At 54.0% G+C, this 20118-nt stretch overlaps 1 protein-coding gene across 1 annotated transcript in view; it reads right to left on the reverse strand.

The window, feature by feature from the left end:
- The window catches only part of NECTIN1 (nectin cell adhesion molecule 1), a 77763-nt gene extending 61431 nt beyond the window's left edge, over positions 1-16332 (reverse strand). Inside the window, exon 1 of the mRNA XM_068159965.1 lies at positions 15575-16332. Coding sequence (XP_068016066.1) covers positions 15575-15656 — 82 coding nt within the window. The 5' untranslated portion in view covers positions 15657-16332. The remainder of the gene's footprint in view (positions 1-15574) is intronic.
- Positions 16333-20118: the final 3786 nt, after the last annotated feature.

Raw genomic sequence — 20118 nt, forward strand, 5'->3', positions numbered from 1 at the left:
TTAATCCCACTGGAGGCAGAAGGAAGGCAGAGAGAAAGGCCTCAGTGTGGCCAGGACAGAGACTAATGTTCCATGAAGCACCTCTGCAGAGGAGCAGCATGTCTGTTTCCCAGGGAGTCTCATGGGAATCTTGGGCAATAATTAACAATTATTGGACTTTAAACCCTTTAAACCCTCCATCTCTCTCTCTCTGCCTGTCCTGACCAGGGTTCTCTAATAATTCATCCAGTCTGCAACACTCCCAGCCTGGTTTGCTGGAGCAGACTGAGGCAGGACAGGTAAGGAGCTGGATGCAGACAGACTCCAGGGCAGGCAGGAGGCAGCTGCTGAGCTTGCTGCTTCCTTGCTTTTACATGGAGCTGCAGTATTCCAGCTCCCAAGTTTCCACCTCCTTTCCATCCTTCAGTGAACCTTGCAGCTGCTTTGGCCACCAAAAGCAACAGCTTGTTGTGGTGCACATCTTTCCAGGGAAGTTTCCCCCCTCAGCCTTGGAATACCACAGGCTCCTGCATATGGCTAAAATCCTGATCTACCCAGGATGCAGCCTAGAAAGCTTTCATGGCACAAAGACACTTGTTTAAATCCATCTGCTGTCTCAGACAACTATAATCAGCAGCAAGTGATTGCTCACATGTGAAAGTTGGATGGCTCACAGGCCCTGGGTTTCCATTGCTACTTGGCCCCCTCTTATGGAAGGACCAGAGCTGCTGAAGTGCTTGCTCACTCAACAGGTAGGTTCTTTGTGTCGCCTGCACCCTACAGTGGGGCAGCTCAGGTGTTCTGAAACTTGCTCACAGCCACCTAGGAAATCAGTGGCAAAAGCAAAGCAAGTTGCAGGTACCTGGAAAGTTACACTGCTGTCCCCAGCACTCAGTTATCCTTCCTGCTTCAGCATTCACAGCACAGCTGGGGCATAATATGAACCCTGTCCTGCCCAGTGTGTTGTCCAGTAGAGCCATGGTGTGGGTGGCAGCTGCCCTGGGCTGGCAGGGTAGCAGGGATCTGGAGGGCTACCCAGCCTACTGTGGGAAGAGGTTGTTTTCCTCTCACCTACCTGCAACCCCTCCCAGAGAAGTGTCTGGAAACCACAAGTGACCCAAATGCCAGAGTAGTGGAGTGAGAAATCAAGAGGCTTTGGAATTAAACCAGGCAGGGAAGCCAATGGGCCATGTTCACCCACTTCCATGGCTTCAACCCACACACCTCACACTCCCAGCAGGAAGAAACTGGGTCCAGTGTTTGCCCTGACAGAATATTTGTACAGTGATCCAGGCAAAACAGTTTCTTGTCTTTTAAAATCACCAGGCAAGAAGCTGTCAGCTCCTGGCTGCTGTGAAAAATGACAAAACCAAGAGGAGTCACCTCTCCCTGTGCTTCACCAATGGTCTCCTGCTTCCAAAGAGCAATGGAGGCAAGGCCAGCTGTGCAAGCTGCCCTGCAGACACTGGGCAACCCCAGCAGAGAAGAGAGGGGCTGCTACCAGCAGCTTTTGACAAGGCAAGGCACACAGAGGTGAAGTGAGCTAGCCAAGGGTATTCCAGGGAGCTTGTGGCAAAGCCAGGAAATGATGCCAGCCCTTCTGAGCTCAGCCTGCCTTTGCCATCACCTCCAGGCCATTCTTTCCCTTCAAGTGAAAGCTGATTCATGCCTGGTAGAAGTCAGTGTGAGGCAGCAGATCTCCCCATTGCCACTGAGGTACTCTAAGGTACTCCACGGGCATGGCAGCAATTGGGATGTCAAGAGCAATAAAAAAACCAAAGCCATATATACCCAAAAAGAATGAGTTTAGCCTCTTCTGAAGTGAGCTTAGAGCCAGTGAAAGGTCTCAGATCAATACCAGCAAAACTGCAAATTGGAGTCCTCCCCTCAGCCACAGACAGGGTACAGCTGAGGCAGCATCTGCAGGAACAGCCTGCCCACGATCTCTGCCAGCCTGCCTCAGATCTGACCTTGAGGAGTTGCCTTGAAGTGCAAGAGGGAAACTCCCCCTTCCTCCCTCCTCCCCCCTTCCCATGCAGCCCTGGGCTTTGGTTCCCCAGCAGGGAGATTGCTGCTGGTTTCTTTTACTGGGGTCCACTCTGTCTGGAGAAGAAACAGAGTCTTGATGAACTCATTCCACATGCACACCGAGCAGACCTGCTTCATCATGTGGGTAGAAACAAGTCCTAAGGGGTTCAAGTGGATTTGGCAGCACAGAGTTTGAGGCAAATCCAGCCCTAGAGAGAGCTTGGCTACCAGGCTGGCTCTGGCATTTCAGGTGGCAAGATGCAGCTGCCCACTCCTTTGCCTTTTCTTCTCCCCTCCTGCCCCATAGCTGCGCCTGTGCTCGGCCCCGGGGGACCTCTGGAAACTGCATTAGAGGTCCTTCCCATACAAAGTTTGGATCAATACAGCTGTCAAGCTTTGCCCACATTACCCCTGCTAATTGGAATTACAACAGGCAGGCTGCAGCTTTCACTCCATCTCGCTGCTGTTTGTCATAATGCAATCAAAATCCCTCTGCTCCCCTTCCCGTGGAGCGTGACGGGAGCCCAGGCGCTGCCCACCACGCGGCCTCCGGGGAGCAGATTCCTCTGGGTCACACTGGGGCTGGGATGCCTGGCCACAGGGGTGGGAAAAGAGGCCCTCACTGCCAAAACTCTCTTGGCCTGCCTTTGGCTAAGCAGGGGAATGGGACAGCCAAGCTTGGCCAGCCTGAGTAGAGACCAGGCTGGGGCACAGCAGCGAGGCAGAGATGGGGACTGAGAGGTGATGGTGGAGCAGCTGCTGTGGGAAGGAGCTGCAAAGACCAGAGGTAGCCCCAGCCTGATTGTGGAGCTGGACACTGCTCAGCAGCAGAGCCCTTGGCCATGCCAAGGAAGGAGCCTATGCTGACCAAGCATGGGGAGCGTGGGAAAGGTGTCTCCTTCTCTCTGCCTCCCGACACCCCCAGCTCCTGCCTCACCAGCAGTGCTCACCCATCCCCTCAGTGAGGGGGTCTCACCAGCTTCCAGGGACAGATGTGAGCAGGGGAATCATAGGAACAGGTTCCCCAGAGAGGTGATGGAGTCACTGTCCCTGGAGGTGCTGAAGGAATGTGTGACTGTGGCACTTGGGGGCACGGTTTGATGGCCGTGGTGGTGTTAGATTGATGGTTGGACTCGGTGACCTCAGAGGTCTTTTCCAACCCAAACAATTCTGTGATTCTACAAACAATGAGGCAGCTTGGCATGGGCATGGCACAGGGCACTGCCTGTGACTCGGGTGGCTGCACAGGAATGAGTCAAAGCTTTGTGCTCACATAGAAGAGGCTTAACCCCAGTACAAGCAAAGCTGAGACAGCATCTAAAGGCTTCAGCTAGGTCAGGATCCCTTCCATGCTAAATGCTATGCAAAAGTCCCTGCCTCAGCAAGGTCCCCACTCACAACCCCCTGCCCAGAGCTCGCTGGCTGCTCCCTGGCTCTGTGCAGCAGCCCTGGCAGCCAGAGGCCAAGCACATCTTGCTCACCCCAGCTCCGAAGGCACGGCCAATTGACGGAGCCAGGGTGATAGATATTGGGCAATAGATAAGAGCAGCTGTGATGTGCTGATCATTATCAAGCAGCACTAATGCAGGGCTGAATTACCCAGAGGAGGGAAGGATCAGCAGCCTGGACATGCTCAGCTCCCCAGAGACTGGCCATAAACAAAACTTAAATAATTAGAGTGCTTGGGTGGAGATGCAGCCTCTAAGTATTCTTAGGCTCAGGCAAATAAAGGAAATAAATTCTTGGAAGGTGCCAGGCTGGATGGGGCAGAGGGAGGCTCATTTTCCACATCACTTGAGAGCAGCCATTATAAATCTCACTGAAGGATGCACCTCCCCAGGCTAGAGATATTTTTAATCTCTGGGAGAGAGGGAAGAGGAGAAAAAAAAAGGGGGGGGGGGGGGAAAGAAGGGCATTTTGGTATTTACACCAGAGGCAAAAAGGGTGTTTAAAAATCAGAGTGCATTTTTGAAGGTCTGCTCCTGCCATGCCAAGAAAGGAGGAATTGTCCTTCTCCAGTGTGATAGTTGGAAATATTAGCCCCCCAGAGAATTCCTTCCTACCACCATCATTCTGTAGTAAGCTGAGAAATCCAACTCCCAGAAGGAATGGGGGGAGTCAGGGGCTAAAGGTTCTTTCAGTGGCAAATTGCTAGCTCAGTTCCCAGCTGAACCAGCTGTAAATGAACATCAGCTCCTTGGGATCCTGAGGGGTGAGTTCTGCACTGTCCCTGCTGCCCTGGTGTCTGGGATAATGTCCCACAGGAGATGAGATGGCTGAGGCACCCTCATGGGAACAACAACCTGGTTTGCTGGGCCAGGAGCCCCAGCAGAGGGGATGGGACAGCAGGGCACAAGGACCTGCTCACAGATGTCAACTACAGGACATGTCCTTAGAATTAGAATTAACCAGGTTGGAAAAGACCTTTGAGACCATCAAATCCAACCTCCCACCCAACACCACCTGATGAACTAAACCACAGCACCAAGCACCCCATCCAGGCTCTTCCTAAACACCTCCAGTGATGGGGACTCCACCACCTCCCTAGGCAGCACATCCCAATGGCCAATCTCTCTTGCTGTGAGATGGGACACCAGGGCACAAGGACCTGCTCACAGATGTCAACTAAAGGGCATGCCCTTGGAGTTAAGAGCCCAGACAGAGCCTCACGTGGTGCTCTGCCTGCTGGAGCAGTGTGTCCCAGGTGTTCTGCATGCCAAGGCCACCTGAGCTTTGGGGCAGGGAAATCCATGTGTTGGCTTGGGCAGGATTGCCAGATCAGTCTTGCTGTTGGAGGCTTTGCTGCTTCTCCACGTGGTTAGTGTTGTGCTCCCTGCAGAGGGTGGGGAGGGAGGTGGACTCCTTTTATCATGGTCATCAAGGAACTCTTGTCAAAGGCTGACTGCACACAGGTTTGACTGATCACAGGTTGAACAATGCTGCATGGCAGCAAGTCTGCCACAGGTGTAATGATGTGAAAGTTCTCAGCCTTGCTCTCAAGGGGGTCCTAGAGGACCCAAAGATAAGCTGCCAGAGCACTGCCTGCCCTTGCAACCCCCACAGCTTCCCTCCTGCCAGGCTCCGTCCTGCTCCTAATTCCCTCCCCACTCCTCAGGCACTGAGAACATTCCTCCTTTTACAAGCTGCTCAAGCCTCTCTCTCCCCCCTCCATCCCTCCCACCCTTTACCATGACTGCCTTCATCCTCCCCAAAGGATCCTGTTCAGCTTGTATCAAAGGGATACACGAGCACACCCATTAGGTAACAGAGCATCGAGCAAATCCCCAAGCTGCCTCTGAAGATCAGAGCACACCGTAATCACTCCCTCTGCAAGGAGATCCCAGTAAGCCCTCTTCCACTTTCTCTGGGTTCTTGCTGAACTGAAGCACATGAGGCACATTTGGCAAGCTCAGCCTCATCACCAGGAAAATCCCTTCACAAAACTTGCACACACAGAGCTCCTGGTCTCCCCCTGCTCCCCTGCAGATGTTAGCAGGCTGCTGCAGGGAGGGCATTGCTGCTGCAGAGAGGGCATTGCTGCTGCCCTGAAGGTCTGGGTCTTGCTTCCCTGCCTGCAGCTGGGACACACCACCCAGGCTGGGCAGCTGAAGGGGCTGCCACAGATGTCACAAGCAATAGCAGCAGGTCCCCTCCCCTTGTGACCCTCTCCTCTCCCTGAATCCCTCCAGGAGATAGCAGAAAACCACTGCAAGCTGGGGAGGATGGGAGGGCTGGCAGCAGGTGGACATGTGTGCACAGGGGCACACAGCAGGGCAGCAGTGGCACTCCAGTGCATGCAGAGTGATTCATGTGCTGCTGCACAGGAGGGGCTTTCATAACCATGGCCTTGAAGAGAAAAGCAAGAAGCCTTTTCTCAAGGCTTTCATAAGACCCCATGTGCTTCACTGATATAACAAACAGCACTTGGCTTTGAAGTTGTGACCATAGGTGTCCTCAGATCTGGGTCCTGGGCTGGTCTCAGACTGCCCTTTTCTTCACCAGCTCCCATCTAAGCCTCAGCCCCATGGTACACAAGAATGAACTCATCCTCCTTGTGTGTAATACACAGAGCTCCAGTGTGGCCAGCTGTGGGGTGCAATGCACAGACTGACAGCACCCAGCAGCGCTGCCTACCGAGTCAGGAGGGGTCCTGTATCCAATGGAAACTGTGGCAGCTGCTCTAAATTACAGCATGGCAAGGATGCAGCTATACAACACATCCCTGATCTTCAACCACCATAAATGGGCACAGCCTTGGCTCTCCCCTGCCCCCAGAAGATGCCCTTCCTGCCACTTGGTCCCTGGCCACTGTGCTGCTGCAGCTGGCAAGGGGAAGAGCATAAACAGGCCCAGCAATGGGCAGCTGTGCAAGTTGTCCCTGCTGTACACCACCAAATCAGTAGCTGCTGCTTTCTGTTCCAGCCCTTAAAACAACATTGCTCCTCGAATAACCCAGGCCTTGGTGCTAAGTCAGAGCAGCAAGGAGATATTGTGAGCTGCAGCCTCTTAGGAACAGAGGTGATCTTTTCCTTGTGTGTGCACTCCCAGCCCCTGAACTGACTTTGATTATTAGTCCTCAACATTTCCTCTCCCTTTGGCACCCTCAGGCCATTGGCACAACTGCTTTGGTGGGGATGTGGCTCTAGGCTTGTCTACAAGGGGTCTGTCTCAGGGCTGATCATCTAGCCCAAGAAAAGCCAAAGAGCAAAGCCCCCTGAGATGCCTCTCACTAAGGAAAAAAAGTAGTCCTAGCTCAGACCAGCTTAGTTCTGCAGGCTGCATGGATGTTCCATGTGCTGGCAGCATCCTTTCTCCTGCCCTGCACTCCCTGTGCTGGGCACACAGCATGCAGCAGTCTGGCGCAGCGGCTGCAGCTCCAGCAGTTAGTTAGCAGAGCTGGGACTGTGACACACTGAGACACCAGGACACAGTCCTTATTTCTGCTCCTGCCTCAGAGGCAGGGCAAGATGTTTCAAGGCAAGGAGAAGCTCTGTCACGGCCATGTGTGTGTGTGAAGGGTGAGTTATGACTCTGCAGGGTGCTGATATCTCACCCAGCCCCAGACTCTGAGCTCAGCTCATTTGATTAGGCTCTTCAAGGACAAGGCAGGGCTCCTTTCTCCTTTGCTATTCTCCTCTGCTCTGAGCTCCAAAGTGCCTTGCACAGGCCAGCATAACCTAGGTGTATCAAGCTACTCTACACAGAAACCTGGAGGTGGTGATGGAAACCATGACCTTTCCTCTGCCCTCTGCATGTGCCTCTGAGTAAACTCTGTTCATCAAACTAAACTCTCCCCTAGGTCTATGACTTCTGCCTGCCACACACTGTTTGTAACCCCTGGCTTTGCCAGGACACTCAGCACAACAGCCTCTAATTACAAGCCTCTGCTTGAGCTCTTGAGTCCCAGCAGCCTCTTCTACACCTTAGCATTAGACTCTTGAGTCCACAGCCAGAACTCTGCCCCCTTGGGCTGTCTTTCCTAGGGACAGCAAAAAAAGCTTCTCAAGCAGTACCCCTCTCAGTCCAGAGAGTATCTTGCCAGAGGGTAAGAAATGAAACTTGATTTTGCCAAGTGTGGGGTTCTCAGTGCAAAAAGAAGCCAACTCTAAGACCAGCTGAAATCCAGAGTCCCCCTGAAGCCATGGCATGGCCACAGCCCCTTCAGTGCTCTGTTCTGTTACCACATCTGTAGCCTCACACCATGAGCAAAGCTGGATTTGCTTTCAGGTGGCCACATGACACTGAGCTCCAGCCCTGCCATCTCCTGCACAGACAGACCTTTGTGCTGGGAACTGCTCTCACTGTCACCACAGCTGAAAATCTGGCTGTTAGCCACTGGCTGTGAGCTGCAGGGACCCTCTGTCACTCCTGGTGCTGCCTCTGGATGCTCCAAGCACAGGGGAGGGGGGTGGATCTTCCGTGGGAAAGGAAAAACAGAGTCAGGATCAGCCTGATTCAGGGCTTTCCTAGGTAGAGAGAGAAGTGCTGAGAAGAGAGATGTAGGCAGAGTCCTCCTGCCTAACCAGGCTTGGGAGCACCTGCTGTCATGTAGCTAGGTGGTCCATCTGGTACCTGCCGCAGCTTCAAGGCAGTGCTGTGATTTGCAGGTCCTTCTGTAGCATCCCTCCGTGGTGGGGAGCAGATGGAGGCACTTTGCTGGTTCCTGCAGTTTGAAAGGCAAATGGGCTGGGGTGGGGAACAGAAACCCCCATCCCTGTGTTTTGTCCTTCAGGGAGGAGAGTTACATGGATGCTGCCTCTCACCTGTAGGCTGAATGCAGAGGGAAAGCAGTGCTGTGCACCAGTCTCCAAGTGGCCTGGCTCAGAGCCAGGGACAACAGGCCTGGAGCAGAGTGAGGGTGAGAGGCAGAGTTGGGTGGATAGTGCTTAGAAAGGCTTTCCTCTTGTACCACACCAAACAATGTCAAAGGAGGATTATAAACCTCCTGCAGGGACAGCTTTATCGTGGAGGAATGGAGAGGAGATGGTTCATCAGGTTGGGTCAGTTCCTCCTATCCATCCCCAGCACCCCACAGAGATGCCAAAGAGACAAGAGACCGCTGCCCAGAATTCCCCTGGCACTGACCCATGCAGACCTGTGCCATGCAAGATCCCCCCTCACAAAGCTGAGCCCCCCTGTCCTCCTGGGCTAGGCAATCAGCAAGGGACTGCAGCTCCCTCTCCCCTCCTCATGCCCACCAGCTGCTGTTCCTCTGCCTTGGCACCGCTGCAGAGCCGAGCGCTGCCGCAGCTTTTATGATGCCAGCCTGCATGAAGGGCTGCACCAACCCCAGGGACAGGGAGAAACAGGGAATGGACAGCAAGGCATTGCACTGCCCATGCTTCCCTGGGTCCCCATGGAGGCAGGGACACAGAGAAATGGCAGCACAGGTTATGTAAAGTAAGACAGTGCTGGGCAGGGGAAGCCTCTGAGCCTGCACCTTTTGCTGCACACTGCTGTGTGTGACAGAGACAAGAAGGTAAAGGCAGGACTTGAAACCTGGCACAGGGGAAGGACAAGGAGGTGCCTGCCTGGCTGCCACAGGCTCTCCCTTGCAGGCTGAGGGGAAGCTGTCCTTCCTCCCGTGGTTGATACTTCCACATCTGAGCAGCGTGGGCAGGAGTTTCTCTTCTGCTATGGAGCTGAGGGGTTCCCCTTGGAAGCTGGGAGGGCAGGTTTATGTGTGCTGGGAGGGTACATGCATCAGACCAGCCTGGACTGAACCTCCCCTGGGAGAAGCCAAGAAAACTGTGAGGCCAGGAGCACATCTGTGGCTCAGCAGCAGCCAGGAGGAAAGCAAGGGGATGTACCATGAGCTTCCATTCTTTAGTTAAACAAATTCTCACCTGAAACAATAATTTAGGTTAGGGAACCTCCACTGCAGAGCTCTGAATTCCCTGTGCTGGGCTGGCTGGGCTCTGGTAATTAACACCTTGGGTGTCTCCCATGCAAAGTGGGTCCCAGCTCCGGTGGCTGACGGCACCAACTCACCCTGCATCACAGCTGCCCTGATTTCACCTGATGCAAGACGATCTCCAGGGGTTGCTCAGCCTGGAGCACCTCTGTCTTTCTCTCCTTTGTTTTTGCCTTTTTTTTTGTTTACATCTGTATGGCTTGGTGGCCTGGGAAAAGGAGGCCAGGATGGCAAGAGTCATACAATTGTCAGGGTTGGAAGGGACTTCAAGGATCTGCCACTTCCAATCCCCCTGCCATGGGCAGGGACACCTCACACTCCAGCAGGTTGCTCACAGCCACATCCAGCCTGGCTTTAAAACCATCCAGGGATGAGGCTTCCACCACCTCCCTGGGCAACCTGTGCCAGGCTCTCACCACCCTCATGGGGAAGAACTTCTGCCTGACATCCAATCTGAATCTCCCCATTTCTAGTTTTGCTCCATTCCCCCCAATCCTATCCCTCCCTGACACCTTAAAAGGTCCCTCCCCAGCTTTCTGGTAGCCCCCTGCAGATACTGGAAGGTCACAATAAGGTCTCTTTGGAGCCTTCTCTTCTCTAGACTGCACAACCCCAACTCTCTTCAGAGAGAGGCTGAGCCAGCACAGCCTCCAGCAACGATGTTGCAAGATGCAAACCTTTTCTCAGAGGCCCTGAGGATTTTGGTCAGACATCTGAGGACACCAAATCCCCCCTGCTCCATTCACAGGCAGCCTGGCTTCTCCTCTTCAAAAACAAATCTTCCCCTGGTGCTGCCCCACCACCTTCCCCAGGTGCCTGCCTGCTGGCAGTGCTGAGCCACAACTGAGGGCACTGGAGGAGGGAAAGGTGGCCAGTGGTGGCCACTCACTGTTCTCTGCCTACCTGATAATGAATGGGAGTAGTTAAAGTGTGTCACTGCAGGGGCTGGTCCACCTTGTACTCAGTGGAGCTGCTTTAATATCCCAAAGCAGCTTCCAAAAGGCAAAAAAGTTGCCAGAGTTTTAGCCAGCCTTTGATTTGAACTCCAAGTTATTCTTCTTCTCCCCCTGCTGTCCCCAGCCTCAGCAGCACGAGCAGAGGGCAAGGGCTGCCAGTGGAAATGCAGGCCTGGGAAGCAGGTCACAGCAACCAGCTCTTCTGGTTCCCTTCATGATTCAGCTGAGGTGTGAGCTGTGCCCAAAGGATCCTTCTGGTGCCTCCCTGTAAACTTAGCTTTGTGGCTGGTACAGTTACAGCCCAGAGGAGGGGCAGTGTGAGGAGAGATGTGCCAGGCTCTGCCAGCATCAGCATCTTGTCAGCCACCAGTTAGCTGTGAGCATTTGCCTCATGCTGGATGTGTTGTGGATGTGGCAATGCCCCTGCTCCAGCTGACTCCTTGCAAGCTTGATTAACACTGCTGGTCCAGAGAGCAGAGTCTGCACTTGCAGCCCAGAAAGCAAATCACATCCTGGGCTACATCAAGAGAAGCACAGCCAGCAGGTTGAGGGAGGTGATTCTCCCCCTCTACTCCACTCTGGTGAGACCTCACCTGGAGTACCACGAGGATGAGCAGAGGGCTGGAGCTGCTCTGCTATGAGGACAGACTGAGAGAGGTGGGGATGTTCAGTCTGGAGAAGGCTCCAAGGAGACCTAATTGTGGCCTTCCAGTATCTGAAGGGGGCTACAAGAAAGCTGGAGAGGGACATTTTAGGGTGTCAGGGAGTGATAGGACAGGGGGTAATGGAGCAAAACTAGAAATGGGTAGATTCAGATTGGATGTTCTTCCCCATGTAGGTGGTGAGACACTGTCACAGGTTGCCCAGGGAGGTGGTAGAAGCTTCATCCCTGGAGGCTTTTAAGGCCAGGCTGGATGTGGCTGTGAGCAGCCTGCTGTAGTGTGAGGTGTCCCTGCCCATGGCAGAGGGGTTGGAACTGGCTGATCCTCGAGGTCCCTTCCAACCCTGACAATTCCAGGATTCTCCACAGTCATCTCCTGGCCCTGGCCATGGGGCAGACACCCTCCTGCTCGTGGGCTGAGCTGGCTCTCAGTGCAGCCTGTCGCCTCACCCACGCTGACACACACATGAGCTCATCAACGCGGGCTGGGTTAGAACTAGAGGAGTTGGTTCCACCGCAGCAAGCGAGGCTCAAGGAGAAAATATCAGCAAAAGACACACTTTGGTTGCCTGAAATAGCCTGGTGGTGTTGCTTCTGAGTTGTGGGAGGAGATAGGAAAGGGAGAGGAAAAAGCAACCACGAATTCAAATCAAAGGCTGAATAAAACTCTGGCAACTTTCTGTCTTTTGGAAGCCGCTTTGGGATACTAAAGTAGATCTGCTGAGTACAAGATGGACCAGACCCCGCAGTGACACAATTTGGCTGTTCCCAGCACTCCAGAGAACTGTTGTACCTCCCCAAAAAGGAACCTCCCCCTTCCTTCAGCTGCAGCCAAGTTTGACCCAAAGCCTCCAGGTTTCTGCAGCTCAGTCAGTGCCGCCTGCAAGCCCTGTTTCCAAGCCTCAGACACCTCTCCAGCTCTCCTTTTGCTCTTTGCAAAGGGCTCCCAGGATCCCCTCAGAGCCTGAGTTAGCCCAGTGACAGCAGTCAAGAATCTGTCCCCAGAGAGAGAGGAGCATTTGAAAGTAGAAGCCCAGATCCGCAGATGCATGACCAAGCTGAAGATGAATGCCTCTGCTCTGCCTCCCAAGCTGCACCGAGTTCCATGGCGGGGACAAACAGACAGATTGTTGAGACCTGTAAAGCATAAATTCAACTGCAAGTGTTCCTAACCTCTGAGGATCAGTGCTGAGGATCTCTCCTCCCCAGTGCTCCACAGCTTTTCCATGAGCCCTATTCATAGCAGCATCTTGAAGCCCTGACACTGAAGGCTGAGTTGATACCTGGCTGTTGGCACCAAATGGACTGGCAGATAAATTTGCATGGTAGGAAGGCTGCAGGAACCCTGAATTGAATCAGTTCTGGACGATTGAGCCGATCACATTAAAGACAATTTGTAAAGCAGGCTTTAAGGGACTCCTTACAGCTTTTACAGCAGGGAACTTTTATTTCCTTATCAGAAGAAAAGCTAACATTGTCAGAAGGGGGAGGCAGTATATGTGGATGGGGACAAAAGGAAATGGCGTTGATCAGGTGAGCATGAAAGGCTGTCCAGAAAGCAGGTAGTGTCACCTGCCTCCCTCTCTTCTTTCTTGGGTGCTAGGAACCAAACCACATTTACCAACAGGGGATCCTAAGTTGCCCTCTCCCCTTCTCCTGGGTAAGCAAGCTGGAATGGAATGGAATGGAATGGAATGGAATGGAATGGAATGGAATGGAATGGAATGGAATGGAATGGAATGGAATGGAATGGAATGGAATGGAATGGAATGGAATGGAATGGAATAGACCAGGTTGGAAAAGACCTCAGAGATCATCAAGTCCAACCTCTCACCCAACATCATCTACTCAACTCAACCATGGCACCAAGTGCCTCATCCAGGCTCTTTTTAAACACCTCCAGTGATGGTGACTCCACCACCTCCCTGGGCAGCACATTCCCATGGCCAATCTCTCTTCCTGGGAAGAATTTCTTCCTAACATCCAGCCTAAACTTCCCCTGGCACAGCTTGAGACTGTGTCCTCTTGTTCTGGTGCTGGGTGCCTGGGAGAAGGGACCAACCCCCTCCTGGCTACAACCTCCCTTTAAGCAGCTGCAGACAGCAATAAGGTCTCCCCAGAGCTCCAGGCTAAGCAACCCCAGCTCCCTCAGCCTCTCTTCACAGGGCTTGTGCTCCAAACCCCTCACCAGCTTCCCTATGGCTTGTTCTAGATGTACCCTCAGCTGATTTTGCCACAATTCATCATGAGCTTGAGGAACTTGCCTGCCTCAGACCAGTAGTTTAGTAAGGACTGCCAGTGTGCTGTGGCTCTGTGCAGAACCTAGCACAGTATTGTGCTGGTCCTTCCCTGCAGCTCTGGGATGCATCCAGAGCACAAATAAGCTGTCTTGGCTTTGGCTGGGATAGAGCTATTCTTTTTTTCTTTCTTCAAACCACCACCTAAATGCACAACTGAATGAAAGGAATTAATGAATAAATAGGTAATGTAGGATCAGTCTCTGCTGCAAACATGCTGCATCCACCACCAAACCGGTCCAGCCGAGAGTCTCACCCACACAGGCTGCAGGGGACTCGGTGATCATGGGCAGGGGTCAGGGAGGATTAATTTCCTGGAGCATTGCAGAGCTGGCTGTACCCTCTCCTTGGCAAGGCACCACTAGATGCACCACTGACTTATCCTGGCAGAGCTGACAGCGGGACAGTGCAAGACAAACTACCAGCCTGCTGCAGAGTGGCAGGAGACAAGAACGCCTGGCTGCTGGCAGTAAAGCCTTGAGAACAGCCAAAAATAGGGTAGGAAAGAGAAAAGAAGTCCCTCTTGGCAGGACAAGGTGAGATGCTAGGCTTCCCCAGGGTTACTGTCTGGGTGTCTCCTTGGTGAAAGCAATACCTAGGGGGACTAGAGGAGCAGAAACCCCTTTTGATTTGCCCAGCACAGTCACTACACCATTACTCCACCTCCGGTGCTTTCCCCAGGGGTTGCAGGGAGGGTTTCCCGCATGGGGCTGCTTGGTGAATGGGTGAGAAGGAGGAAAGAATGGTATGGAAAGTTCTGAGCCTCCTTGAGAGGAGTCAGAGCTCAGCCAGGCACCTGCCTGGAAGCACAGAGGAGCGCAGGGAGCCCGAGGCTGTCCCTTCCATCACCTCTTTTTGCAATGCACAGCAGATCCAGATCCCTTTGTCCTGGGAATACACAGGTATGCCCAGACGTGGTTTCTCATCACTCTGTTAACCTTTTCCTTCTCACAGTCTCCTGCTTTCTTGACCACCATCTCCTCCCATTTCGCCTCTGTCCTCACCCGTTTTAACTAGACAACCAAGTCCCTGGGCTCTTACTGATCTCCCATGCCCTGGACATTATCACTTCTGTCTTTGTTGGCACTGTGGAACGCTGGGTTCTGCCATTTGCTCGATGGTCTTTTGGCCCAAACCTTGCTAAGTGGTCACATCTCCGTCACAGCCCATCCAGCCCGGCTGCTCTCCTAGGATGCTGCCCCAGCCCAACGAGAGGAGAAGCAGAGGCAATTCCACCCTGCAACTTCTCTCCAGCGGCAGAACCCCCACTTCTGCAGGCACAGGCTGCCTCTTACAGATCCTGCAGAAGGCTGGATATCAATCTGGGGGTGGCACATGTGCCCACTGTCACGCACTCCAGACCCAGCTGCCAGGAACCTAGCCTCGAGAAGGCAAACATCGGTTCTACTTGCATTTCCCAGTTCGCTCACAAGTGATGTAAACCCAGCTGCTGGTCTCCTTTCCGTGCCTCCACTGCCGACTCCAGAAAGCCTTCCAGTATGGCATTAACCCGCTCCGCACTGGAGCAGAATAAAACAGTCCCCTCCAGGGCACTTCACAAAGTGGGTCACTCTCTAGCTTCTAAGACCTGTGCTAGAGCCCGGGGCAGGACCAAACCCTGGGGTGTGGACACAGTGACTGTTCTGCAACCGCCAGCAGCGGTCGAACGAGCTGGGGAGAATTCAACCCAAACCTTTGCCCATCTCCTCCTTTCCAGAGACGGATCAGATGCCATCAGGCACCCAAGAGCAAAAGCAGCGAAGGGAAGGTCTGAAATCTGGGAGCGGTCCAGTCCCTCGCAAAAGAGCCCATGGGAAGCGTGGGTGTTGAGTGGGGCTTTCGGGGATCTGAACAGCTGAAACCTTCCATCTCTCCTTCCCAAACATCTGCGCTCATTCCCCAGCCTCGTGGCTCCCTTTCCCGGGAAGCCTGGCTGCTCTGCCTCGCTAGACATTGCTCGATCCAAAAAGCAAACAAACCGCCTCAGCTCGCAGGACTCCGGTGCCCACTGCCTGTAGCCGCTTCCAAAACAAACGATCGTGTTGCTCCTCTCCAAGCTAGAGATTAAATCGGCCCCAACTCTTTCTCACCCCTCACGCAGATGCTTCCATAGCCGGGCGCGCACCCTCCAAAAGCCGCTCCGCAGCGCTTCCCGCACCCCTTTCCCCCCACCGGCAGCCCGCAGCCCTTCTCCGGGGCTCACCCGACCCCCGCAGCTCCCCGGGGGACACCGGCTCACCTGGGAGGAGCGCGGCCGCCAGGATGCAAACTCCGATAGTCCAGCAAGATGCACGGCAACTTGTCTGCAGCTGTGAAGCCATGAGAGTTCCTTAGGAGAGATGGGCAGGGGTCGGTCTGGCAGCGTCTCGCTGGGCCCCCCACCCTCCCCGCCCCCGGTGATGTTCAGGTCTGCTTAAAAATGCGGAGGGGAAAATAAAAAAAAAACGATAAAAAAAAGTCGGTGCGGGAGGACAAAGAGGCGGTGCGCCCAGCGGGGAGGACGGGCGGCCGCAGGAGAGCTCCGCTCAGGGGCCCGGGGGCTTGGCGGGGCCCCTCTCCGTGGGCGCGGGGCAGCGCCGGTGCCTTCCTCCGGGAGCGGGCACGTCCGCGGAGCTGGGCGAGGGAGAAGGGGAAGTAGGGGGGTGGGGGTGGGAATGCAATCACAAAAACAAGAGGAGGAAAAAGGGCCAAAAAAATAATGGAAGGGAGAAGGCAAAACAAATGAAGAGAAGCGAGGGAGAGCCCTCCGCGGGCTGCAGCGGCCGCTCGCAGCGCGGCGGTCCCGTGGCTCCGGCGGCGGGGCTCCGGCAGCCCCCGCCCGCTGCCTCTTGCCCTCCGCTTCCCGGGGCGCGGGGCGCCGGCGGCGCTCAGGCGGCGGCGGGGGCACCGGCGGAGGTCCGGCTGCGGCGGTCCATGGCCGGGCGGGGGGCGCGGGGCCGGGCCGGCCGCGGGGCGGGGGGCTGCAAGGCACGGCCGTTCCACACGCACACGCAGACAGTCCCGGGCGGGGCGGCGGCGGCGCTCGGCCTCTCCTGCGTGATGTCAGCGCTGGGCGGAGGAGCGGAGCGGCGTTAACTCTTTGCCTGCTCCGCAGCCTGGCACGGCCCGGCACGGCCCGACACGGCTCGCTCCGCCGCCGTGGGCGATGCCGCTCCGCCGGGGCTGCGCCTAGCCCCGGGCTCTGTCCGCTTGCGGGAAGCGGAGGGGTGGGGGTCGGGGCTGCCCGGCCTCGCCCCTCGCCGTTATCTCCCACCCCCCGGCGGGCTGCTGTCGGCAGCTGGCTTTTGTTCGGCGAGAGTCCGGTGTGCGTGCAGGGGGGAATCGCGGAGCCCGGAGAGCCTCTCGGTGGGGCTCCGGTGGTGCCTTTCGGCAGTGCTTCCCCGCCCGCGTGATGTAAGCTGCAGGCTCCTTTTGGGAACCGGGATGGTGGGACGCCTGTGCCGTGGCTGCTGCCCCTGCCAGCCTGTCCCTACCTGTCTGGCCGTTGGTACGGCAGATAAAAATGTCTCAGATAAACCGCTTGTGAAATGAGCAGAGATCTCCCCTGGTATAGAGACAGATACTCGTGAACGCTTTGGGTGTGGATCCTGAGTGATACCCAGGGTTTTTATGGGGCCTGCTGGAAGAAGGAGCTTTATCTGGCCACGTTCTGTTGTGTGCACTGATAAGTGTGTGTGTGTGTGTGTGTGTGTGTGTGTGTGTGTAGGGGATTCAGAACCAGCACAAGGGCTGCTGCTCTGGAGGAGGGAGGCACTGGTTTGCTGTGCTGTGTAGCAGCCTTTATTATGCTGGACACCGACACAGCCTTTGTGGATCTTGTGCTAAGGAGGTATTTAGCCTCTTAACGCCAGCTCCTGAGCTGCCCTGGCCTCCACAAGGATGCCGAACCCCAAACAAAGATGTGAACAACAATGACAACAACGAACAACAAAGTCATGTTGATTTCAAGCTCCATTAGAACAACACAGGAACAAATCAATGCCTGGCAAGCAGAAAAGGACAGAATCAGTGGGGAAGGATACCGCACATAGTGGAAAAAGAAAGGGGGGGAAGCAGCCAGCAGCTATAAAAAGATACCTCTAAGGACCCCTTCAGCAATCTCCTCCTCCTTTTAATTCCTTTAGCACTTAATTCCTGTTGGAGGGAAGGATGGGCAGCTCGGTAACAAAGCGGATTAGCCTGATACAAGGTTTGCTCCAAAATAACAAAAGTTACTACGTAGTAACGAGGTTTAGTGAAGAGATTCGCAGGCTGTAAGGCTGTTGGAATTCCTCTGGACGCCCTGCTTGCAGGCTGATGAACCTGCCCCAATGATTTCAGCCTCCTACCTCCTCTGTAAAGCTGCAGCCCGCAGCTTAGGAGAGCAACCCCCTGTCCTTGGAGAGCTCCACCGTCCTTGCAACAGTTGTTTCAGCGGCTGGGTTTCCTCTCCTTGCAGTGTTTGTCTGGCTACTTCCACCATTAATACATTAATTTACCCCACTCCCCCCCAACTCCATTCAAGAAATACTTCTGATGAGACATTTCTCCCCGGGGCAGGGCTCTCTAGGTTGCCATCAAGCCCCCACACTATAAAATGTTTCCTCTTTTTATTTTTATCTCCTTACCCAGAGTTCTTCTCTCCCATCTCCCTTTTAATGCACTGCCACAGGCACCTGAGCTTGCCCCTGCTGAGATGCGTGGCTCAGGCCAGACCTCAGCTCTGCTGTTTTAAACTTTCTGCAGACCCAGGCAAAGACAGCGTGGGGTGCTTCACATGTTCAGGGTGAGGCAGCTGAAAGGTTTTCCTCTGGGAAAGAGAATAACCAAAGCTGGGATTACACCAGGCAGGTCTGTTCTCACCCTTGGCAACTCTTTGGTGCACCTGCTTGGCCACGGGGAGCAGTGATGGTTTAGCAAACGCTGAAATTGCCCAAGTCGTTCACTCTGAGGGCTGGGAAGGGGAATGCTGCCCCTGAGAACTTGCAGGTGGCACAGAACAGACGTGGCCAAGGCACAAAATTCCCCCCACCCCCCCCACACCCCCCGAGTTTGCTGCCAATTGGAATCTGAAATGAACTGCAGAATGCAAAACCTGGGGTGGCTCATAGCTTGAGCTAAGTGAAGTGACATTTCAGGGCTCCACCTGGGGTCCAGCTGAGATTTGCCTTCAAGAATACAGGGAGGTTTGACAGAGCTTTGGGCCTCAGCCTCCCGAATCGCAGACCTCAAACATGTGAGAGAAAAATGCAAATCCATTAGCAGCAGCAGCAGCAGCAGCAGCAGCAGCAGACCATTAGCCCTGGTGTATCAGGCCTAATTTATTGAGCCAGAATGTGTTATTTTCCTGATCCTGCACAAAGCAAGCCCCATCACATTTGGCACAGTTCTGGCTGTTAACTTCCAAGATTTATTACGCGGTGCCATGGGGCCCCCAGTTCTGCAGCCTTTCTTTTTTGTGTGGGTGAGCCCAAAATTTCTGTGAAGCCCAAAGGGACTTCTGCATGAGCAGGAAAGGCAGGAGTAGAACACTTGGGTTTGGCAGCTCTTTGTTGTTTCTAGGGGAGGAAGGTCATATGTAACATATTTAATTGCATCATACTTATGTTGGGTTGTTGTTTTTTTTTTGGGGGGGGGGAGAAGGAGGTTGGTCTCTTCTCCCAGGCAATCAGCACCAGGACAGGAGGACACAGTCTCAAGATGTGCCAGGGGGAAGTTTAGGCTGGAGGTGAGAAGAAAGTTCTTCACTGAGAGAGTTGTTAGCCACTGGGATGTGCTGCCCAGGGAGGTGGTGGAGTCCCCATCCCTGGAGGTGTTCAAGAGGGGTTTGGATGTGGCACTTGGTGCCATGGTTTAGTCATGAGGTCTGTGGTGACAGGTTGGACTTGATGACCTTTGAGGTCTCTTCTAACCTTGGTGATTCTGTGACTCTGAGGTCACTCTGTGCATCTTCTCTGAGAGGCTGATGGGACTGACTTCTGCTTTGCTGTATCAGCAATTGTCTCTTTCTTCCTTTCTAACCCTTACAGCAGTGGGGTTCTAAAGCACATCCCAGCCTAAGATGTGGAAGAGAGCCCCTAAATACTTTATATACCATGGTGCCTATAATAATAGATCAGAGGTTTCAGTGGTTTCCCCCATCCTTTCCACTCCTGGTACAGGGACATCTGAACCACTCTAAGGCTCAGAAATCCCTTTCATGAATCTTTAAACATATTCCACTAGAAACAAAGAGAGAGAGAAGAACCAATCCACCTGGTGCTTCTGACAGTCCAAAGGTGTGGGCAGTGAGGAATCTTCCCTTCCCCGAGGAAAAGCACCCCTTTAACTGCACAACAGTGCTATCTACTACCTCTTGATTTTTTAGGGCTGGTAGAAGTCTCATTTTGGCCATGAGAAGAGAGATTCCAAAGTTGCACAAAGCACTTCCTCTGCACCCCTGTAAAAATCTGTTTCAGGCACAGAGGACTCGAAGTGGTGTAGTAACTTGGCCGACACTTCCATAAGTTGTCACGCTAATATAGTTCTTGAAAATTGCAATTAAAGCATGAAACAACATTTGGCTGGGTGGAAAGGAGAGGGAAAAAAAGAAGGCTTGATTGTAGTCAAGCACTGTTTTGTCCTCCCAGCATTTTGGCTGTTCAGCCAGCACAAGAGTTTTCTGCTGATCCTGACATGTGAGGTAACGTCTCTGCAGCAACCTGCTGTGAGAGGACATTTCACATGCACCTCCCCAAAGCATGGAATCATAGAGTTGTTAGGCTTGGAAGGCACCTCAAGGATCAGCCACTTCCAACCCCCTTG

The sequence above is a fragment of the Melanerpes formicivorus genome, unplaced genomic scaffold (genome assembly GCF_026170545.1).
Source record: "Melanerpes formicivorus ecotype bairdi unplaced genomic scaffold, bMelFor1.0.p_v2 SCAF_47, whole genome shotgun sequence".
Taxonomy (NCBI): Eukaryota; Metazoa; Chordata; class Aves; order Piciformes; family Picidae; genus Melanerpes; species Melanerpes formicivorus.